A 24,311-nucleotide genomic window follows, 5' to 3' on the forward strand; every position below is an offset into this window, starting at 1 on the left:
TTCCTTCCTGTTCACAACTTAACCAAAAATATTACTATTTCTACTCTTTTCCTAGCAGTATTCAAGTACCATACAGCTTTGGAGGGTAGACTGATGCTAATTACTTTCAGTTAATTTATGAGCTTTAAAACCTAACAATAAATATTAGTTTCCTTCGTTTCATGGCAAGGAAGATGTGAAATTGTTTTTGCGTGGTACATAAAATATATTCAGTTCCCTAGTGTTTTGTCGTTTAGTCGTGTCCGACTCTTCGTGACCCCATGGACCAGAGCACGCCAGGCACTCCTGTCTTTCACTGCCTCCCTAGTATTTAGCTAGCACAAATAAAGAACATTATTTCAGTACTATAAAAGCAACTTATCATGTTAATTTATTTTACAAAAGTACTTTTTAAAAGCAGTCAGTTTCACCCATCATTTATATCCCTTTAGTGCTGAAACTCTGGGAGGAGCCCTATGATGGCATGCTCATAGCTTAAATTTATATGGAGACAGTACAGCTTTTCCTCACTTCCAGTACTAGAACACAACTGAGTTCATGAGCAAGAGGGGCTTCCAATATTATCTTCATTTTGGTTTTAAAGTCATCCAAAATGGCTTTGTCATCAGGCTCCCAAGTATTTTCACCATCTTTTTCCCAGGTTCATCTGAGCAGCCTTTTCCGTGAGTAGGTCCTCCTTATGGAATGTTGCCTCATGGTTGTACTGTGAAAGGGGGGGAAGTCTTCATCTGCAGCTCCAAATGCATCATTGTTGTCTCCTGTGTAGGAAAGCAATAATATGAAAAATACTGGCAGGCATAGACAGGAGAGGCAAGCAGTTGCAAGTTAGCTATTCCCCTCTGTGTAACAGCAACTTTCCCTGAGAGCGCAAAATATCGAATAGCTGGTGAAAGAACCCAAAGCAGTTTAAGAATAGGTTCTCGCAGAACAGGACATGAAGGCTGTAAAGGGAACTGGGTATTTGAAGGTCTTACAAGAACCATTGGACTATATATGTGTGGGCAATTTGGCTCTTTGCAGTTCAGGCTTCTTTTGAACACCACTCAGGGGTTCAAATAAACTGCATTTACCTGTGGGCCATTTCCTCAGGGATGTGGTGTGGCCTTGATAGAGCAGCGGGGACTGCGTCAGCGCCTGAAGTCCGGTAGCAGAGATTGTGCTCTTCCCTGAAGACTCTGGTGGAGTCGTACCTAGGAGATGTGGCAAAAGATATTAGACACAAACCCTGGACGGAGGTTCCAACACTTCTGGTAGCTATGCAATATTCATATGTGCAAAATGGCTTGGGTTAAGGTGAATAGATTAATCAGCTACAGCTTGATCCTTTCTTTGAACAGTAAGTGCAACCTTCTGTTTATTAAATTCTAAAATACTGAAGGAAAGTTAAGGCATATCTAAAGGACTGGTCGACTTTTTGGTAATATGCAAATTGACTTTAGTCATGTGCCTTTAATAAATTAACAGAACAATCCTATTCAAATTTACTCATAAGTCCCACTATGCTCAATGGAGTCTACTTCCAATGAAGTGTGCATAGGACAGCATCTTAAAAACATTTGATCCACTGATAGCCCTTGACACACGATGTGTGTTGCTGCAAAACGGCTGTGGGGAAAGAAGTACCACTAGCTCATTAGGGAAGCAACTGGACTTGTTTGTTAACCCTGTAAATTGCAATGAAGATTAATGGTGCTGTATGAATTTGGCGTAATAGTGGGAGTATTAAAAAAAGATAGTAGTAAGTAAGTTGAAAGTTCATAAAAGCAGAGCTGGAAGAGATTAAGTTTTGATTCAAGGCCCTTCTCAAAGGCCTGACCTTTGAATCTACCATGCCACAATCAAGCAGGTACACTGTTGAATGGTTCCTGCAGCTGGGATTTTGTTGGTAGGGCTGGCCAGAGGGCAATTCTAGGGCAATAAAGGTATGTGTGGAAAGATGCAAAGGAGCCTTTTTCTCCTCTCTGTTTGTATCCTCTACTCTGTTCCTATTCACTGTAGCTGAATTTCAGTCCAAAATTACCTGAAATGCTGAAGACCTCCCCTTCCTCTTCCAGTATTGTCTTGTTTAAGGACGCTACACCTTTTCCTGTACTCAGCAGTTCGGCTGCATACACTGCCGCGTTTGGGTTGCCTCTCTTTGCGTAGTGCCTTTTTTTCACTTCCTGGCTGACTTCCTCCTCAGGAGACATGTGGCCAAAGGGCCTTTTCCTGAACTTTAGGCCAGGGGTTGCTCTGCAGGTGCTCTCGTCTCCACTGGGCTCTGCATCGCTACAAGGTGACTGGTCCTGAAGCCTACAGATGCCTTCAAGTTCAAAGTCCCCCAAGGGTAGTGCTTTATTGGTGCCAAGAAGGCTGGAAGCTCTAGTCTCCCCAGCCACGTCCCTCTCGCTTCTGCTGCAGCCCACAGTGGCCCTTTTCCTTCGCGGCCAGTCCTTGATTGCTTCAGGGGTCACTTTCCCTTTATGCTTTGGAGAAGGTGTCCAGGGAAGGCCAACATTGCCCTGGGATGGGGAAGTAGCGCAGGGGGTGCAGTGAGTTGGACTATACGACTGACATATATAGGTCTGCCCCCCACCCCCAAACTTTGCAGGGGTACTGTGAGCAGAGCGATTACAAGATGGCGAGATGGAGACGGTTTCCAGTTTCCCAGAGTGCCTGCCGCACCAGGTCACGGAAAGATCCCCTGTAGCAAGATCGCTTTCATCTCCTTTGGGCTTTCCAGACTGCAAATGAGATTGAGGATCCAAAGCTGGCCCAGTGCCAACCCTTTTAATTCGGAGCTTGGGCAGGCCAGAAGCTTGCATCTCGAGCTCAATCTCGTAAGTTCGCGGGCTCGTTGCCAGAGGCAGAGTGTGAGCAGTCCTAGGTGTGCTGAATGTTGCCACCTTCTCAGGCTTCCCCAGCCGCGCTGCAGCCTCCCGCTGCCTTCTGTCTGGGGTGTGACGCAGTGAATAGGCACGTGAACCAGACTTTGGGGTTTCAGGCAAGGAGGCCTGGTCGCACGCAGGAGGGTTCTGGAGGAGCAGAGGCTGCAGACTTACTGCCTTCTCCCCCGGCAAAACTCTACCTGGGCTGCCTTCTGCTTCAGAACTGCTAGTGGTAAGCACATTGATTAGAGAGGAAGCATCTAGGCGCTCGCACAGAACCACAGCATCTGGGAGAAGCATGTGGTCCTTTGTGGAGAGCTCAGGAGGCAGGTGTCTTTCTAACCCCCTCCTCTTACTTAGAGTCCTCACTCCACGTCTCTTCACGGTGGGGCTGCTCTCTGCTTTGGTTTTAGCAGAAAGATTCAAGTTGGTATAGCACGGATGCAGCTTGGCAGGCGACTGGAGGGCTTTGGCTGGGTACATGTTTGTGACCCTCTGGTGTTTCAAAGGAGTCTTTTGGGGAGTACCAGACTTGCTGCGCAGATCCCAAGTCTCAGCAGGAGAAAGTGTGGATGCGGCTATGGCATTTGTGGGTGGGCTATATGGCAATGAGTTAACATCGGGCATCAAAACAGGATAACCAGGTGGGGGAAAGGTTTCACTAAGCTTGGTGTTCTTTGGACTCAAAGACGGTTCTGAAACCCTGCCTCTGAATACTGTGGGTGTCACTTCTGACACTGCAGAGTCCAGCTCCAATGCTGAAAGTGGCTCTGTAAGTTGTTCTGCCTCAAGACACTGTTTCTGAGCAGAAGCTGGAGAGGCAATTCTCCAGGCAACTCTCAAAGAGCGCCTTGGGGACTGCAGTTGTGAGAGCCACTTTCCTGGTGAATTTGATGGGAATGGAGAGAGCAGAGCAGCTGCCGAACAGGAACCACTTGCAGGTGAAGAGAATACATCATCGGGCACCTCATCCCCTGCCTCCTTTCCAGGAGTTTGCAGCTGTGCTGCCTTGTGCGGGGAAGAAAATATTTCCTTTATCAGAGACGTGCGTGCAAAACAATCCCCTTTCCTTTCAGTGGCTTCAGGCAAGGACTTGCTCTTCTGTCCACAAGGTGAGAAAAGATTTCCCAAACTTTTGGCTGCACTATGCTTTGGGGCTTGGCTCTTTTGGGGGGTCTGCTGTAGCTTCTCCATAGTTCTTCTTGGTGTGTTACTAGGGGGACTTAAGAGCTTCGGGGAAGACCGAAGGGATGCTTTCCTTGGTGTCTGTGGAAGGAGAGTGAAAATAGATAACTGCTTTTGTCTAGGACTACAGTAACAGAACAGACTACACATTGGGCTTAATAACATTTCTACTTACAGAATCATTAATGTATTTGACTAATTACATTACATATTAAGGTTGTACACTAGAAGTGGGAAATTAAGAAGGCATGTAGACTAGATAAGTAGGTATGGAAAGAAACATAAGGCAGCAATTTTACCTGATAAACAAGCTCACTGGAGGCTAAAGTTTTTCTTCTTGTTCTGGGTGAGTCCATCCCTTCAGAACAGAACACATCTAGAACTGCTCCAAAGAGAAGGCTCTTTGGGGACTGGATGGCTTTTTTCACAAGAGGAGATGCCAAGCCTGTAAAACAAAAAGATAACAAACAGTCCACACAAGTGTCAGCTGCTGTAGGCTCAAGCTTTTAAGGCAGCATGTTCCTGGCTACCCACATTGGCATGAACTAGTTAGTAACTACAAACCAAACATTTCCAACTTGTAGATGTCTGACTGAATGTATGATTGACTTGCTACACTGAAAGACCGTGCCATACAAACCTTGGTCTCTGCGGTGACAAAGTGGAATAATTACTTTCAGCAGCAACAACAAAAAGAACTGCAATTGGAGGGACATGTTGGCATGCAGGGAAAGGTTAGACCTCCCTTTTACTATCTGCTTCAAATTGCCCTCTATCATGTACTTAAGGCAGACATATGAATATCACTAGCGGACTAGGAGGCCTATAGAAGGAATGAATGAAAGACAGACAGTAGTTTTCTGTACCAATCCATCTACCACTGAGAAGCGGGGCTGGCCGCCTCCAAGGAAATGTAGGGAGAGTGGTTTTAGGTTGTGGTACTGTACCTGTGGAATACCCTACCCAAGCAGGCTTGCTTACCTCTCCCTTCAATATTCTGAAAGAAAGGATGCAGCAAGCTCACCACACGTTGTTGTGTGTTGCTGATTTTGTGTGAAAATCAGTCTATTTGAGAAACGAGTATCTCTCATTTATCATTAAAGGTAAAGGTTGCCCTGACCATTAGGTCCAGTCGCGGACGACTCTGGGGTTGCGACGCTCATATCGCTTTACTGGCCGTGGGAGCCGGCATTTGTCCGCAGTTTTTCCGGGTCATGTAGCCAGCATGACGAAGCCGCTTCTGGCAAACCAGAGCAGCGCACGGAAACACTGTTTACCTTCCTGCCGGAGTGCTACCTATTTATCTACTTGCACTTTGAGGTGCTTTCAAACTGCTAGGTGGGCAGGGGCTGGGACCGAGCAACAGGAGCTCACCCCGTCGCTCTCACCCTGTTGCAGGGATTCGAACTGCCGACCTTCTGATTGGCAAGCCCTAGGGTCAGTGGTTTAGACCACAGCGCCACCTGCGTCCCTCTCATTTATCATTATTTTTGGCTAATCCATTTGTTTTGATGGAGAAAGATAAGGAAACTTGAACATCTAGCAGATGTAGATTAACGTCTACTTTGCCTTAAAAAAAGACCTTTTATTTAGTTTTTTATGACAGAAATAGAAATACTTTGTCACTGTACCACGTTTACAGTGAGATTAAATGAGCACCCCCCCCCCATCTCTCAGTCCTCGTTACACTCTATGTGCTCTCGTACAACCACCAACCCCGAACATCAGCTGCAATGTTGCTGTCTTCCATTCAGCAGCCTCACGGCCCATGGGTAGAAACTGTTCTTTAACCTATTGGTGCAGCTTATCATGCTTCTATATCTCCTGCCCAAGGGCAGGAGATTAAAAAGGTGCTGGCCAGGGTGTGAGTCATCCCTGAGAATGTTCCTTGCTCTTCTGAGGCAACGGTCTCCTGTGATGACGCCTAGCGGACTCGGGGGACAGCCCATGATGTCGTGTGCTGTCTTCACCACCCTCTGTAGTGACTTTCTGTCCATGGCTGTCAAACCAGCGTACCACACCGTAATACAGTATGAGAGAACACTTTCTATCGTGAACCGATAGGAAATCAGTTGTTGCCTAACATTGTTCTTTCGCAAGACCCTAAGGAAATGAAGTCTCTGTTGGGCCTTCCTAACCACCTGGGCTGTATTGACCTTCCAAGTAAGGTCTTTCACTAAGATGGACTCCCAGGAATTTAAAGTACAACATCCAACAAGCATTAGAGGAAAAGTACAAAAACTCCCAGGCCAATAAACAATAGAAAAGTTGCAGGTAGAGCAAATAGTACAGTATGAACACTCAGGTAAAATAAAGCAGCATCTATTTTGCCTCTGACTGAACTCTGTGTTTTCAAGCCAATCTAGTAATCAATCCCTGGAACCCTAAGCAATCCCTTGCTTGCTTCCATACCTGTTAAATCATCTTGTACATTCGGTGCTTCTGACTGCATTTGCTGTACACTCTTCTTGCTGGGTTGAGAGCAGTAGAAGGAACCAGAGACTGCTCTATCTTGTAAAAGTTGCTTGATCCGTGGACTTCTTCTTAATCCACCTTTGGGTTTGTATGTGGGAGAAACAAGGTTTGTCTTTAAACTCACAGCCATATAGTACCAAGTCAGTGCCATCAATAAAGGGAACTCTAAGAACTGGTGCTGCAACTCAGCATATAAGCATAATCAAAATTCAGCAAAGTTTTCTGATGATAATCTTTCAATTCACAATTGTGGTTTTGCATTGGCTGGTGATCTCCAGCAGATTGCCACCAATACATACATCATTAACTGTAACAAGTTTTTTGCCCTGACTACCTAAAAACAAAAGGATTTCTTGCTAGGCTACGTGCAGACTAAGGGCTAGGGAACCTGAGTCACTGGATTCCTGTTCCCATCAGCCCCAGTCTGTATGGCCAGCTCAGAGATAATGAAACTTTTAGTCCAGCTACATCTGTGGAGCCATGATATAGACCACACACCTGTGATCTTGTTGTGAATGCTAAGCCTGGTATCCTAAAATATGACATCCTAAGAATTCTAAATTGGATTATGGAGAAGTATATGACACAGTATGGGGAAGACTCAGAACCTGGCAAAAATACTACAAAGGGCTTTTGGAAGTTACAGTGCCTTTGTCTCCATTCTCCCTTGCCCTCCCTTTGTGCAAGGAAGCTATAAATGTTTGACAGCTTCAATTCCCCCCCCCCCCCAAAAAAAACCCTAACCATTTTTGTTCCTGTCTTTGTTTGGATATAAGGAAGTATGTGCATAGCTGCTAAAGAGCATGTAGGTTTATTAGGAAAAAGGAGAGACACAGCTTGATTTCCCTTCCTGACCTAAAAGGGCTAGAACCAAGGAAACGTAGGCTGAAATACTCAGAATCATGGAGCTCATTGTCAGACTGTGAACTAGTCATTATCTCTCAGTCTAACCTATCTCATAGGAGTGTTGAGAGGATAAAATGGAGGGAGAACCAGTGATCCTCCCAGATATTGCTGGAATACCATTGGCCATGCTGGATGGCAGTGACTGATGTTGGAATCCAACATGTTCCCCAAACCCACTGTAAACTGTCCTGAACTCCTTGAACAAAGGGTAGGATAAAAATGAAATAAGAATCGGAATTATTGCCACCTTCTGCTGTTATCAAGTGAATTTAAGCTACGGCCAAACAACCAGCTGGAGCTACCCAAACATGCAAATAAAAAAGTCACATACAACCAATACCTACATGGTATGGCTTTTTCAGGAGATTCTTCTACAATGTCAACTTCAGATCCAGGGTCTGAACTCCTATGAAGGAAACACCACTTTAGAAGCTCAAGCACAATGGCAAAGGACATCTAAGCGCAGAAAGCTACCCCAAAAAAAGTTCCACTTTCAACCAAAAACAGTAAGTTGCTTGATCAGTGAATCTGGTGCCTTCACTCACCGGCCTTTAATCTGTTTGTGCAGCAGCCGCCTGGAGATCTGCTTGTGCAACGGTGTTTCTGCCACACTCTTGGTCAGCAGTTTGAGATTATCTGAAAAAGACCAAAGAATAATTATTGCAAGGTAGGAAGTCTGCACAGTGACTTGCATTGTGTAAGCCAGGTGAGGATAACGTATTTGATGTTCTGAAGTAAGTACTTTTTCAGATTGCAAACAGCTTCAGCTTCCCGCCCCCTGTTTTTTTCCCTTCCCATCACTTCCAAAATACCCTTTGACTGCTCTGGGGTGGGATGTCCTCCTGGCTCCATATTCACTTAATCCCTTCCATAGTAGACACCTTCCCTGGTGTTCCATACTTTCCCACTTACTCCTTTTGTCCCAGCCATCCTACATAAGCCAACACAAGCAGTGGGAATTATGTTCCAAGGCACCACGCATTTAAGTAAAATTGCGTATATTTGAAACACCATTGAAAAAGCCTGCAAACACCCTGTTCTGCCCCTGCCTCATCCCCTTTTGTGATTTTTTGGGTCACTTCTGGCTTTGGAGCAATGCATATGTGGTGCACAGATCGGACGGATGCACAACAATTGCTGCCTGTACAGAAGAACAGAGCCAGCCAGCAAATCATTCATTTAAGTAACCTCTCACCTCTTACACACTCCTTAGCTTGGTTCCGCTTGTTTTTTAAACCTTCTACAGCTGATACGGACTGGCTTCGAGGAATCTTTGATAGGGATCTTTTGCCTGGAGGAAGCATTTCTTCATTGAAGAGGTTCCTTCGTACCTTTGTCACTTCTGGAAGCATGAAAAAGCCAAAAGAAGGAACTGAATTTTGATTGCTGTTCACAAGACAAAACACTCTGGAGAAAATAAGATCTTTTTGTGCAGTTCAAAATCCAAGAACTCATATAAAGGGTCAGATTAATTTTTTTCATACTTAAATATTTTTACTTTGTTTTAAATTCTGGACACACAGAGAACCAAAAGGGAGATGCTGGGTTGTATCCAACTAAATTCTATCCCAAGTAGACGTATTGAAATTAATGGGCTTAATTAGTCATGTCCATCACTCTGAGTAGGATTACCATTTGATCTAACTCTCATGAAATTTAGAAGATACAGAATATGAATCGCGTAGAGCCCAATTGCATTGCTGCTGAATTGAACCACGTATCCTGTTGAACGCAGTGGAAATACGAATTGCTTCTCTCCTCAGATTCCAGCAAGACTTTACACAGCATTTATACTTCACAATGCACAACCTGAATTCAGCGATACATTCTGTCAACAGGTTTTCCACACTTATCAGCCTATCACCCATTCCCACCACCCTTCTGAGTAATACCCCTCCCCACTCCCCCACTATATTTAAGGATCTGGTGACTTCTGTTTCAGTGTATCTGAAGAAGTGTGCATGCACACGAAAGCTCATACCAGGAACAAACTCAGTTGGTCTCTAAGGTGCTACTAGAAAGAATTTTCGATTTTGTTTTGACTATGGCAGACCAACACGGCTACCCACCTGTAACATTCTGGATTAGTATTGATAAGACACTAGGGACTCTGGCAATAAATGCACATTTCATGGCACTTATTGTTGGACCAAAAGAGAAAAGTTTGGTAAATATAAAATTATTTCCATCCTCGTAAGCCTAGACAAAGCTTTTGAAACATATACCGTGTTTCCCCTAAAATAAAACACAGTCTTATATATTTTTTTCCCTCAAAAAAACACAGTATGGCTTATTTTCAGGGGATGTCTTATTTTAACCGCTCCGCATTGATACGCTGCATAGCCACGCCTATCCAGGCCGTCTTAAGGGAGGCACCACGTCACTATGTCTTATTTTTGGGGTATGGCTTATTTTCAGAGTGTGGCTTATATTTTGAAAATGCGTAGGAATCCTGCTATGGCTTATTTTATGGCTACGTCTTATTTTAGGGGAAACAGGGTATATGGATATTCTTTAAATAAATCAATAAAGGGCAAGCACTGTGCCAAATTTGAGAAAGTCAGCTGCAGTGGTTACAGTTTTGGGATGGATAAAAAAAAGGAATAATTGAATTTCTCCTAGTGTATTGTGGGCAATTGGTCTGAAAAATGAGGACAGGAGAAATGCCCCTGGGGGAGAAACTCACCAAATTGCAAACTAACAGCTCCACTAGTAGGTGGATAAATGCAACTTTATACAGACCTCTTGCTTCACCTCAACAAGCCCGAAATCTCTCCAAGGGATTAATCTGAATCAGCTCACATCCCTACCATCTAGTTCTCTAATAAGGAAGGAAGAGGAGGCTTACCTTGCACTGCCACTTTCTGTACAGATGGTACTGGTTTCACATCAAGGCACACATGAGAGCTGTCCTAAATTGTTAGAATATAGTATTAGAAAGATTTTAAAATTACATCTATTTATAGGTAATGGGGGGGGGGGAATAATGCCGGAAACTGAAATCCATTTATTTGGAATGGATTTCCATTATTTTCGTTCCAGTGAAAACTAAAACAGTGGAACAGCTTTCCTTATAAAGGTGTTTAACATCAGAATTTCAGAAAGGCTATAAAAACAGGCATAGAGACGCAGGAGTTTTACAGCTGATACCTGCATTTTCTGGTTTTCCAGAAAGATATTGCAGAAAAAAACACGTTACCTTCCTAATACGGTTTTTGGGTACTTGAGGAATCTCTATCTGGCGTAAGTTTTGTGATGCTTCTGTTACACTCCGGTGTCTGGCCAGAGTATTCTTTCTAGAAGTACAAAGTAAAATCTTAAGCAAGACGCACAATTACATTTCAACAATTTTTTTAAAAAAGTTGGGGCTTTTCATGCGGCCACCTTGAAATAAGGTTCATTGTTTTTAACACGAAGTGACATTCTCCCACGCTGCCCTCAAGGTAATCTAACACCAACAGGCAGCCCACATGGACCCACCTTTGAAATGTTTGCAATATCCTTTGATAAACTTCAGAAGGAATTTCCTTATTCAGAAAGAAATTGCAACCCAGCCTAATTTTAAATCAATGCCATTTACGCCTTGCAATCACCTTTTCTTGGCAGATCTGGTGCGTAGTTCTTCCAGTTGTTCTGCATCGGTACTTAAGGAAGCTGTTCTGGAAACAGGAACTGAGGATGCAGAAGGAGGCAGGGATGGGGTTTGGCTCTCCTGACTGAGGGAATCATCACTGAAGAAGTCTGCTGGCAGGACAGAGGCCAGCTTTGGGGGAATCTGTGTCCCCAGGCTGTAGTACAAATCCCCAAGGGTCTTTGGCATAGATTCCAGGTACCTACAGACATCGTAACACAAGCACACATCAGACATGCTACTTCCCAAGGACTCTAACCTTTGTGAGATTTTGTTACCAGATTCTGTACCCAACTTTATTATTAAACTTGCAAGCTCTTGCTTTTATGAGTATGCCTATGTTTCAGTTGAAGAAAGGGGGTGGTTGTGGCAATAATGGAAAGCATACTAATCTGCCATAAAAATAAATCAGAAGGCATGTTCACTCACTACCAGCCCAATTATCCCCTTTTCCCAACTGAATTATGTTTCCTAAATTTGACAATTTAGCCCAACCAGAAAGTTTTCACACAACCAGTTATCCAGCTGAGCAACCAAAATACAGTGGTGCCCCGCTAGACGAATGCCTAGGCATTCGTCTAGCGGGAGGCTGCCCCGCAAGACGAAAAAGTCTATGGGGCTGCCTTGCAAGACGAAAAATTTTCGTCTTTTTTTTTTCGTCTAGCGAAAACCGCGGTTTACATTGCCGCTTCGCTAGACGAAAAAATTCAGTGATGAATTATTTTCGTCTAGCAGGGCACCACTGTACTTGTTACGCCTTCAGTGGATTAACAGTGCAATCTTGGAATCATAGAACCATAGAGTTGGAAGGGACCCTGAAAGTCATCTAGTCCACCCCCTGGGTGGGCTCGAACCACCAACCTTATGGCTAAGAGCCAGACACATTGTGCCGCCTGAGATCTTCTCTATATTTCCTCAAAAGTAGGGCCAATTGAAATCAATGGGTAGAAATTTTAACCAGTGAAATAAAGCAATATACCACCTACAGATTTGTTACACACTGCTCTGATATCTCTAATGAATTGATGGTATATAAGTATGCTTACAAATGAAGAAATAAATTTACTACACTCTATCAAGTAACAGTACCACCCAAATACTCTGGTCTATATTTGGAATCATTAAATAAACAAACAAACAAACAAATAAATAAATATCAACCAAAAGAAACCAAATATTATTTAGATTAAACTCGGTGAAATTCATCGACCTAAGTTGGTCATGTCTCTTAATTTCAGTGGACCTACTCTGAGTAAGACTAACATTGGATGCAACCCCAAATAAATTTGTAGCAGCTAGAGAAGAAAAAAAACAGTCTGAACTTAATTTGACATATCCCCAGCTATTTAAATAGTGAGAAGTTTTTGAAATATGGTGCATTTTATTTTGATTCTGGTTCAGAAAAGCTGCAATGAGCCTAAGAATAGTAAATATAAAATACTGACAATTCAGATAACCAGCTCTTCAGCTCACATTCTGTATTAATAGTCATGCAGCTCTCAAGTCCTCTCTGCATAACAGAATTTGTTCAGCCTTCCCTGCTCCACTTGTCATTTTGTAAATGAATGAATAAAATTAGCCAGCACACAAGAGCACTTACGTTTCCACAACTTCCTCCAAAAACCTGGCGAGGTATCCTGGGTCTTCAGTCAAACACAAAATCCGCAGCATCTCTGTCATCTGCAAGCGAGTTGAGTGGCAAAAAATTGGTCAAGGGTCAGTGATAGCAGGCCAGTTCACATGTAATGCCAGGCCAAACCATGATTTAGCGTGAACAAACAAATGTGCAGTTCTGCTGTTTCTACTATGGCCTCAATGACCTTTGTTCAGATACATAAAGCCAAACCTCGACTTAAGCACAAATGAGCAAACATGCAGGTTCCTGGGGTGAACACTATGGCCGCTGTGCTCCTCTCCTAGATCCATGCTACCCAGGGCTAAGTCAAAGTTTGTTTGTTTGAATACATTTTATCAAGGCTTATGGAGAAAAATACAAAACTTAATATCAAATATATTTTCTTTTCTTTTTTGTCCAAACTAATACAGTAAAACACATAAAGAGAAGTGGCGAGGGAAGGGGAGAAAGAAATAAAAAAGAGAAAGAGAGAAATAAAGAAAAAGAAATAGAAAAGAGGTTTTTTAAAAAATCAGAAGGTAGAGGACTTCAGTTTCTTCGTCTGTCCGATACACACACACACACACACACACACACACACACACACAATATTCACTTCATCCACTCCAATATAACACCCAACAAAGCCCCTTTCTAAAAACAAACCTTATCTTCAATCCTCAAATCCAAATGCAATTCACTTACTTTTTCAAGTCTTTAACAAATGTTAACAATGACTTTTCTCTGAAAAAGTTGACACATTTAATTGATTGACATGGTTAAGTCAATGTTTAAAATTAGCAATGCATCCCAAACCTGGCCTCATGTCTTGTCTCTCCCAGACAATCAAAGAGTGGTACACTAAGAACTTTGGTTACAAACTTGTGACTTGTCTGGAATGAGATAAACCACGAGCCCGGGTTTGGACATTAACCCTGAGACAAACAATAGCTTAGCCCTGCATAGTCCAGCAGCAGCAAGACCAGGGGAGGAGTGCAATGGCAGTGATCTTCACACTAGGAAGCGGCACGTTTGTTCATTTGTGCTAAGCTATTGTTTGGTTCCACGTTATATGCTGGCCAGGTCACCGAGACCATAGTTGCTGCTCAACAGCAATTGAGATGTGAAGATTTCACATGCTGGCTGAGAATTGCTGTTTTCAACTTCTGGAACCCAGAGGCAAGGCTTGCTCATCTACCTCTTCCACAAGCTGTTCCATCCCATCTGTGCTGTTTTGCAAAGAAGGGCACTGCAGGCACATTTCAAGGCGCAGATAGACCTGAAGCTGACACCTGTTAAAGAGAGGGAGAGGGAAATATGAATGGAAAAGAAGGTATGCCCTGCTGCTAATTTTGTATCGCCTGCCGAGAGCAGTAGTGACATTAGCAGCAGGAAGAGCTACAAATGTTTCCACCCAGAGCCTTCCTTTCTGCCGCTATCTTCCAAAAAGCTGAGCAAGGAGCCACACGTTATTGTTAAGATACCATGGGTATTGACTGGGATTCTGGTTTGTTAGTGCAAGGGTGATGTCTGCCTAACAAAAGCATATACAAACATTGTAAAACAGATAACAAAGTAATTTTGCAAAGTTATTTACACATTCGGCATATTATCTAGATGGTACACCCCACTACACAAAGCTATCCTTGAAAATTAAAACAAAGGGTAATTGTTATTATTTAATAGGAAAGCGTTCACTAGTGAATTCCTCCACTACCGCACAAGAGAATTTGGTAAGGCAATCTCTTCAGCAGTCTATTCCACAATTATCAGAACAACCTATCTGGGAACATAATAGCGTCTCATACTCTCTGACTTTGATTTCCTTATCAGGATCGTTGCCAAGCTGCTGACGGAGGGCTTTGCTTGTTTTCAGGAGATTGCTTCGGATTGTATCCACACCAGCTTCCTGTAGATTCAAAATCAGAAAGCATGTAACGCTCTGAGGACAGACAGCAACTTCAGAAGCAACACAATGAAATAATAGCTGAACTGTTTAATTGCAAGGGCAAAATGAAATATTTGAGCAGACAGAATGATCAGTGTCAAGGAGACATTCAGGAGCAACAGGGTTAATACTTCTAGGGGTTTGTGTGTTAGGATATAAAATGTGAACACTGGATCTTTACCTTGAGGCTTCCTACCAACTTTAGTTCTTTCAAGTATTTCCTAGGTTCAGTGCAGTTACACCCAACATGTAAACTCAAATAGCAACAGACAAACAACTAGGTTCAAGGATTAAAGATTTTAAATTGATTTAATAAGAATAGGGCATGTACAATAAAAAAATGTGTATTTGCCACTGCTGGCAAGATTTAGCACCAAACAAGACATTAAGCGTAACTATGCATTTAACATGCCATCTAATTTGACCTTAGCAAACACACTCGATTCCCACCAGGAAATATATCCAACACTGGGAACGTTGCTACAGTGCTTGAAGCACAATTCCTGCAATTCATTGCCCCGGATCAGGGTGGGGAATCTCTGACCCTGCAGATGTCAGCGGATCACAGATCCCATCACCCCCAACCGCTAGCCATACCAGTCGGTGCTGATGTGAGTTGTAGTCCAGCAACATCTGGAGGGCAACAGGTTCTAAGAACCCTGCTCTGGATGAATAATTTAGGGCTGAGCTGAAAGAGACCTCCTTTTTGTGGTGGAAGTGTCTTGGTTTGTGGAAGAACAGAATTCTTGTTTTGATTATTAGAGGGGCTGGAGAGAGGAATGCAAACTGGCCAAAAAAGGAACACCAATCAGCAAAATTTCCCCAAAGCACGTTGCCAGAAGAGGTAAATGTACCATATGTTTTACAGCAGAAGACATCTGTGTCCCACAAAGTTGTGCTCATTGTAGGCACACAGAAATCCGTAAAGAAAGGCCTCATTGGTGCTGCTGCTTGAATACCCAGCATTTTCTTCCATTTCTGTTCCAACATCTTTTCAACTCTAAAAAGGCACGAAACCGTCTCATGTTTTAAGAACCTGTTGTACATTCTCCCTACCCCCAAACTATATATTTATATTTGAATGGAAAAGCAGGCATCTCTAGCTACCCTACCTCATTTGATTTCTGCAACGCATTAACAGCTGCCACCGTCTCCTGGGCATACGCAAACAAATTCTCTCCGCTTGTCACCGCCTTCTGGTAGTTTGTAGATATGAAAGAAAGCATCTCCTCCTCATTCCTGAAGCCTACAAAACAAATGCACACATAGGTAAACCAAAGTGTGTGTGTGTGTGTGGGGGGGTTGAATCAATAATTTGCCACGAACAGTTCATGCAATCAAGCACTTAAAGAACAGTGCTAAAGGATTATTTGAAACACATAGCTCTAGTAGGTAAAAGAAAAGAATGGCCAGGGGTAGCCACATGGTGTCCTCCAGGTGTAGATGGGACTTCAACTTCCATTACTCCAACCATTGGGCCATGCTGGCTGGGGCTAAGGGAATTCAAGTATGACCACAGCGGGAGGACACCATGTTGACTACCCATGGGGTAGGCAACCATAAATGCTTTTTTCCTTATAAAAAAATATTTTTATTAAATTTTCTGTTTTACGATTTGGAATATTAATTTATACAACCTTAAAATATCAATGACTTCCCTTCTTCTCTTTCCATGGTTCATTTTACATAGGATAAATCCCTACATATTTTATAGAAACCATTCAGTATTCCATTATTACTTCCATCAAAACTTGTTTACACTGTTGAATATTTCTTAATGCTGCCAGAGTTTTCAAGTGTACACATTTTCTCCCCATATATTCAATAAACATTTTCCAATCTTCTTTAAAAAAATGTTCTTGTTCTTTTATTCTGTACGTTAGGTCCGCAAGCTGCATACATTCCATCAGTTTAAGCTGCCATTCTTATTTGGTTGGGACCTTGCTCGTTTTCCATTTGGAGGCTAACAAAACATGGGCTGCAGTAGTGGCATACATAAATAACCTTTTCTGACACGTGGGAATTTCAGTCTGAATTATCCCCAACAAAAAGGACTCTGGTTTTTTGTTTTTTTTGGAAAGGTGCTTTTAAAACATTTTTTCAGTTCATTATAAATTATTTCCCAAAACTCTTTTACCCTTTTACAGGTCCACCATACATGAAAGAATGTTCTTTTATAAATGCTTTTTCCAATGAGGGAGCAATAAAAAAGCAATTCCACCATTGCAGGTTTCTCATACCTTGGCTCACAGATTGCACTAGTCCCCATACTGGTGCCACTAGTAGCAAGAAATACGACACAATTCTACTACATTTATAGCTGGAATATTCTAAACATTTTTCTTCCCCCTCTATTTCCAAAGCCATTGCAAAACCCATTGCTTCTCCTACAAAGCCTCTCTCTTGCACTCTCCAAAACACAGGAAGGGCAGAGGACTTCATCTTGCACATACCTATCTTGGTTTTCTTTGCTTCCCCCCTTTCTTCCGCTTTATCATTCAATCTTCTCGGTAATAGCTTTTGGGAAACGTTCTCACTGACTGGCAGCTCTCCATCTGGCTGGAACTTTTGAGCCTTTACATTCAGCCTTGCAGCATTTAGCATTTGAAGGGAGCGAGGCATGGTCTTCATTTTTTGCCGAACGGGAGTCCGGGGAACTCCGCCTGCTCAAATCAATAGACATAGGCATAACTTGGAGTTAGAGAAATCATAGTGAACCACATCCAACAGAAGAAAAGAATACCACATGCATATAAAGCAGAGCTTTAAAAAAAAATCAAGTAGAAGCAGGGTGTTTATTAAAGCACAAGAGGGGCAGTTATCATGAAGAATGGAACAGAGGGTGGACAAGTGACAGTTGAAGGTGCATACGTCTCTTCCTGTGATCCCGCTGTTGGGATGTAGCAGAGATGCCAGAGGCTTTCTTCTGGTAAAATTCAGACAGACAGTGGGTAAGCTCCCTTTCATGCTTTGGGGCCTCCTTTTCCTCCGCAGAAGACCCTGCCTGCAGCAACCTGTGTAGGAAAAGATTGCTTCTGTTTATAAATCTTATTTTGACAGTACAGTAAAGGCAAAGATTTTCCTTTCCACTACAGTCAAAAGTTTGCAATATGTAGTGTGTCTAACCAGCTCCACTGAACTCTGCAAGTCTTCCTACTCATTCTAGACCTGAGGCCAAACTCTTGTCTGAACAGGACATATTTCATTCACGTTGGAATGTGAAGCTCTGAAAACCATATTTTTTAATTCAATTTTAAATTTGGTCTGCATTACTGAGTAAATATTATTTTTGCTCATTACTTCATAGCTCAGTCTCTGCAACAAGGTTGGGACCACCTTCACGGAATGCTTGCTGATTCAGTCTAGGCTTCTGCATTGCCATTTATTAAGCTCATGTTAGACTCTGAAAAAAGTAACCGGACACCTGTACCCAAGCCCCATTCTTATCAGCCAAGTGCCACTGGGGAACTTTGAAGAACTTTTGCCAGGGAGCAGGCACAATAAAAGCCTTGTTTCCGCCCCACTCCGACTCCCTGCGATCTTGATGCCATAACCCAAGGCAAGAATGGGATGGGACATTTCTCCTAAGAACCCTCCCTTAGTCTAAAGAAGTGGTCACCAGAACCTCCCTCATATATCTGTAGCCTCACCCATCTAACCAGGCAGTAAATTGACTTTTTACTAAGTATGTCTATTTCATGTAACCACTCAAAACTAGGCATTCATTTCAAAACCAATGAGACAAGCTATAACAATGTAACTGTAGCACAGAGAATATTCTATGTGTTTTGATCCTCACTAAGAAGCCTTCATGTTGTCCTTCACCCAGGCTTTAATAGATGCTTAAGATTCTATAATTCTAATTTTGCATTTATTTAACATTAAAAGATCATGAGAAGAAGAAAAAAACGGAGAGGGCATAGTCAATGCAAATACAGTTGTACGTTGGTTGATGACCACCTTAGCAGTCGAATGTTTTGGCTCCTGAATGGCGCAAACCTGGAAGTGAGAGTTCCGGTTTGTGAACATTTTTTTGGAAGCTGAACGTCCACCGGTGCTTCCTGCAGCCAATCGGAAGCTGCACCTTGGAAGTCCAACATACTTCCGGAAGGGATTCCATTCAGCTTCCAAGGTACGACTGTATATTTTGTAAGGCTGATTATAGAACCCTCCAGATCACAGATCTGTTCTTCCTGAAATTAGACTGGCTTTGAAAGCAGAGCAAAAAAAGAATCACCTGAATGATTCCATCAAGTGAGAACTCGCTCCACAGAGGTTTGAGAAAGAGTACCAGCCTTCAATCACAGCAGGACTCCAGGGGTGGGTGCAGGACAGCTCCTGCTGTGCCCACTCTGGAATCAATGTTTCTGCTGGACCTGCAAAGACAGAATAAAAATATCCAAGAATTATAACGGCTGCAGTCTATCCCACAGTTAGGAATGAAGTTGCTGCAAATGTTATGCATGTTTATTTAGTTATTTAACTAATTATACCATACTTTTCTTTAAAAAAATACTTCAAGGTGGTATTTTATTTCATTTACTCAGAAATTAATCCCAGAGTTCAAAAGACCTCATTTTCCAAGTCATCTGCATACAATTCTACTTTCCAACAATATGGATGAGTCTATAGCAAACTAATGAGAGCAAAGATTCAAACACCTCGCCCCCCAACACACCACAGACATTAGATACATTTTGCCCACTAAAATGCTTTAAACAGGCAGGGCATTGCTGTTTTTGATCAGTGGTTTTAAAGCTATATTCCAGCGAACATTGGAGTTTCTTAGAGGCTTATCTGGGGTTTCTCAATGAGAGGTTCTGTTTAAAGATGCCTTTCTCCTTGTTACCAACCTTCCCCGGCAATGTGCAGCTGCAGGAGAAGGTGGGTTATGTTTTAAGGGCATGCTTCTCAATTCAGGTAGGGCACTGTTAGTGGAGAACTGAAGGGAAGCAACTCTGGTTGATTTCTGTTGGAACTATGGAACCAAGGACCATTGGGAGGCTGTATCCCCATTCACTCAGGAAGAACATGGCAAGGGGAACACCACTCTGGCCCCATCCACTGACCAGAGAAGGAGCAGCTGTAGGGAGCTTGCTCTCTCCCCACCCACACTCTCCTGGAAATCACTAGCTTCAACTGAACAGCTGAATGAAAGTGTGCCTTGGCTCCAACCAGAGAGAATTCAGGGCTGAAAAGTTGTGCGTCTGTTATGTGGTTATAATCCATTGTAAACCAGTTGATTGAAAGGTAGGCTACAAATCTTCTGATAAATAGAACAAAAGAAGAGGCACAGCAGGCCTGAGGTGAGGTTCGCTGGAAAGTTCTAAGCAAGCACACAAGCAAGCAAGCATGTAAACGTACCAGAACTTGCTAGATCAAAGTCATCACCAACTTGATTTATCACGCTGCTCACGATTTCTGGAAGGCTAGCCTCCTCTTTCAAAAGATTCCCTTCTAGAGCTGTTTGAAGGAGGGCTCTCTCAACTTCTGGTGCTCTCTCAGCACAGAGTAAAGTAAGAACTGCAGTGGTATTCGAGATGGGAGAGAAAATCCCAGTACAGGGACAATAGGCCCCAGATGGAGACACTTCAGCAACCTTTTAAACAGGTAAGAAAGAAAAAATATATCATGTAGGCAGCTCTACCTTTGCTCAGTAAGGAAACACTATTCAGTATTCAGGTCAACCCTCAGTATTTGTAGTGCATAGACCAGAAAACATGGACCACTTGAAAACTGCTCAGAATCTTGGTAAATCACTTAATGAATTTTCTGCCTGTTGTGGAAAGGGTAATGCACTCTGTGCTAGAAGCTGTCGGATATGTAAATGTATTTTTATAGATACACCACAGAGCACCCTGGACTAGAGAATGGTGCCAAAATGTCTGACTTAGCTCTGTATCTGAGGTTTTGCAAGGTGCAACTCTGGCTAATATAAGATATCCCCTGGAAAAGGTGATACATGTACTACCGAACGCTCAACAAGTAGAGAGAGTCATAAATGTGACAAATATTGAAAACTAGTTAGCTCTTCACAGCTAGATGAGAGTTGCTATTTAGAACAGGCACAATCCTTACCATGTGTAGCCCTTGTGCCAGGAGGGATTTTACAAACTGCTGAAACAATGAAGTCTCTTGGACTGACAGTCCTGACAATGTGTTCCGCAGTATCCAGCTCTGTGTGTGAAAGCTCCCAGCATGCACTGCATTCCAGCTGGTCATAGTGCATTTCAGAGTAATATTGACTGGACTTTTGAGGTGCCTCTGGCTTAGAGTTAGAGGCTCCAAGATCACACCACAACTTTGTGCCTCTTCAACTCCTGTTTAAGGGAAAACACAACTGTTAAGGTTTAAGAGCTTTTAAAATGGAAGAGAAATAGTTAATTAAAGCAGGAAATGAATAATTAGTTAACTGAGAACTCAGCGACTATGAAAAAAAGAAAGAGATTTACACAAGATTTTTACTAGGTTGAGAAGCATAGAAATGATCCTTATACCTAGGAATAGCTTCTTACAAGTTTAGTTGAGACAGGTGTTAGTGTAATACCCCAAACCCCTTTCAAAAATAATACTAATGCTGGTATTACATTTGCTAACTCTCAGTCTTCTTATAAGGATGCTCTCAGCAACAAGCTACATGTTTAAGCTATAAGATGAACAATCTCGCATTTAAGACTCAAGACAGCAGCTTTCCAGAGTACAGCTTCATTGTTACCCTAATCGTTTGCTGTAGAATTTAGAAACATCTGCAATTTGGAAACGATTTAATTGGTCAGTTTGAAAGTACAACTACTTAAAAGAATACAGCAGGGATGGAGATCCTACAGCTCATCCCTGACCACTTGTCATGCTGGTTGGGGCTGTTGCAAGCTGGAATCCAACAACTTCTGAAGGACCACAAATTACCCAGTCCTGGAATAATGTATCCTTTTCACAGCACTTGAGCTGTACAAAGAAGGGAAAAGAAGCACTTGACGGCTATAACCAGGCATTACTTTCATTACCATCATTATCAATTATTGTCTTCCAAAGCAACTACTCTATTCCAAACTTAAAAATGGATAGTGTCAGGCAGGTGGTCAACAAAAGAGGTTTAAAGATTCTCTCAAGGCAAATCTAAAAAAAAAATGTAGTATAAACACCAACTGGGAAATACTGGCCTTCAAGCGCTCCAATTGGAGAACAGCCTTTACCAAAGGTGTCATGGGCTTTGAAGACGCTCAAACTCAGGATGAAAGGGAGAAACGTGCTAAGAGGAAGGCACGTTTGGCAAACCCTCACCATGATCAACACCCGCCCGGAAACCTATCTCTCCAGTGTGGATCCAGAATTGGCCTCCACAGTCACTTATGGACTCACTTTTAAAACTATGTTTATGGAAGAGAGTGATCGCCAAAGAAGACTTTCATTACCATCAGATTTGAGGTACAACACTCCTTCTACATGAGGGAAGGATGCTTGCAATGAGGAAGGTGAGGTAAACAGGCAGTTCAAAGTTGAATCAAAAGGCAGGGTTGTAGTCCATGGTGTGAATGGTTGTCCAGAGGACCCAGGCTCCATAGGAAAGTCAGGGGTACCCCCAGTACAGTGGTGATTTAAACACTGAATCAAAGTCTCAGATGGCAAGATGTTGCCCCCCAATAAGCGCATCAGTTCAACCAACATCCAGTAGCCAAAGTGGTCTGATGTTCCAAGAAGCTGAAACAAGGCAACAGAAAGGCTCAGGTTAGTGATATTAGTAATATGATTAAAGGCTAATAATACAATGTATTCTATCTACAAGCAGAGCGAAAAGAAATATGGTATGAGAGATTTCAATTATGCATTTTTGTTATTAAATATTGCTATGAAAACAACTGTTCAGTGCTGGTTGAAAGTTTGCCTCTGGTGGTTTGTTTTTGTTTTTAGCAAAGAACCAAGGGATATATATTAAAAACAGGCTTCTAAAAAGTAACTTGTCTGGTTGCTGTGGAAGTGAATGATCACCTCCAGGCAATCAGGGGAAGCATCTGAAAGACCACCTGCTTCCCTACAGACCCTAATGGGTCTGAGGTTCAGCAGGAGGTAGCTCTGTGCATGCATATTTTTGTATGTAGCTAAGAGCTGTCATCTCCGTTGAAGTGAACAAGTAGTCCACATGCACAGAAGCTCTATGCACATCTCATAATGTGGACTGCACACTTATACAAGCACACCCTTGTAGTGTAACTACCGGTATCTGTGAAAACCAGAGGGGCATAAAGGGTTGTAGAAGATAGTATTGGACCCTGACCAGTGAGATTTGGGTTCAAATACAGTGGTACCTCTGGTTAAGTACTTAATTCGTTCCAGAGGTCTGTCTTAACCTGAAACTGTTCTTAACCTGAAGCACCACTTTAGCTAATGGGGCCTCCCGCTGCTGCTGAACCGCCAGAGCACGATTTCTGTTCTTAACCTGAAGCGTATGTAACCTGAGGTACCACTGTAGTAATTGAGGCATAAGGCCCACAACATCACCATGGGACCACCAATCTCTCTCTCTCTCCCTAACCTACCTTACCAAGTTTGGAGGAGGATAAAATGGCGATCCCAGCATTTGACACCATGTGCTTATTGGGGAAGAGAGGGAAACAAACACAATTAGCAAAATGCCACATAAGATGGCAGGCTAATCATTTGTGATGCAGCATCCCTAATGATTAATTCTCTCATATTACCTTGAACCAGTCAGCAGTGTCCACCCAATACAATGCGATTTTCTGGCTAGCCATCATTTCCCGGATACCCTTAGGGATGAACTTTTCTGTCAGATCATGTGAAGCAGGCAGTTCCTCAGACAAATGAGTAGGACTTCCAGAAACAAATTGCAGCAGCTCCCTCTGGGAATGAGGGCAAGGAGAGAAGAGGAAAATAGCATTCACGAAGCCCTCAGAAGGAATATAACTCCCTGGAGGTTTGTTCAGGGTCACAGTTAACTTGCTTTTCTGGTTTCTCAACACTGGTTTGGCTGGAGATGCAATTTCAGGCAGGTCCCACTGATAGTCGAGTAACGATTCTTTCAGTATGTTCTGCGTGAGTGTGGCTCGGGGTACCGAGCCAGTTGACTTTGGGTTGCAGTCCTGGTTTCCAAACTTTGCATCCAGCTCCTCCTCAAATTCTTCCCAACTGCGGGATCCAAGCTCACGGAAATTGCCCACTCGTGAAGTTCTGCCCTGGGCACCCGAGGAGTCAAAGAACTTGAAGCCCCACCGGATTTTAGCTAGGCCAAACTTGCAACCCAAGTAGTTCAAGATCCTTAAGGTGCCCAGGTGAAGGTGAATCTTCTGCAGAGAACTGGCAGTGTCCAACAGGAAAACCACATTGTAGGAACAAGTCATGATGCTACAGAAAGTGCTTTCTTTTCTTTTCTTTTGTATGGTGCCTGCGTTCCAGCAGTCCAGGGCGGCGCTCATGAAAATGCAGCGGAGTAAACCAGCAGGCAATCCAAGGACAAACCCAGCTCAGGTTCCTTGCCTTAGCATCCCAAGGCTGCTCCTGGGCACACTTCCTTAAGAAAGATTAGCCCCACTGAAGGGGCGACTGGGGAAACTTACTTCCAAGCAAGCATTCTTAGGGCCAGGCTTGTAGCCAAACTGAGTTTTCTATTCTGCCTGGGACGCCAAGGGAGGGTGAAAATACATTTCCCTTAAGATTTAATTCCTGTTG

At 42.9% G+C, this 24,311-nt stretch overlaps 1 protein-coding gene across 1 annotated transcript; it reads right to left on the reverse strand.

Annotated features, from left to right (window-relative positions):
• Positions 1-554: 554 nt before the first annotated feature.
• Positions 555-24,311, reverse strand: TICRR (TOPBP1 interacting checkpoint and replication regulator). Its single transcript, XM_033167633.1, has 22 exons — positions 23,324-24,311; positions 22,040-22,325; positions 20,706-20,947; positions 19,992-20,226; positions 18,865-19,003; positions 17,499-17,641; positions 17,081-17,290; positions 15,740-15,873; positions 14,488-14,588; positions 13,878-13,971; positions 12,665-12,744; positions 11,027-11,266; positions 10,633-10,729; positions 10,282-10,345; positions 8,629-8,775; positions 7,979-8,069; positions 7,778-7,839; positions 6,436-6,605; positions 4,352-4,555; positions 2,021-4,133; positions 1,071-1,190; positions 555-758 (listed from the first exon to the last, which is right to left on the reverse strand). Exons 1-22 carry the CDS (start codon positions 23,981-23,983, stop codon positions 643-645), a joined length of 5,748 nt encoding a protein of 1,915 aa, XP_033023524.1. The 5' UTR covers positions 23,984-24,311; the 3' UTR covers positions 555-642.

This window comes from Lacerta agilis, chromosome 13, assembly GCF_009819535.1.
Source record: "Lacerta agilis isolate rLacAgi1 chromosome 13, rLacAgi1.pri, whole genome shotgun sequence".
Classification (NCBI taxonomy): domain Eukaryota; kingdom Metazoa; phylum Chordata; class Lepidosauria; order Squamata; family Lacertidae; genus Lacerta; species Lacerta agilis.

Coding starts and splice junctions, on each gene's coding strand:
- TICRR (XM_033167633.1), bottom strand. CDS start 23,983: ATGACTTGTTCCTACAATGTGGTTTTCCTGTTGGACACTGCCAGTTCT. Junction 20,948..22,039: donor GTTGTACCTCAAATCTGATG/GTAATGAAAGTC, acceptor TCCCTTAAACAG/GAGTTGAAGAGGCACAAAGT. Junction 13,972..14,487: donor AAGGAAATCAAAGTCAGAGA/GTATGAGACGCT, acceptor TCTCTTTAACAG/GTGTCAGCTTCAGGTCTATC.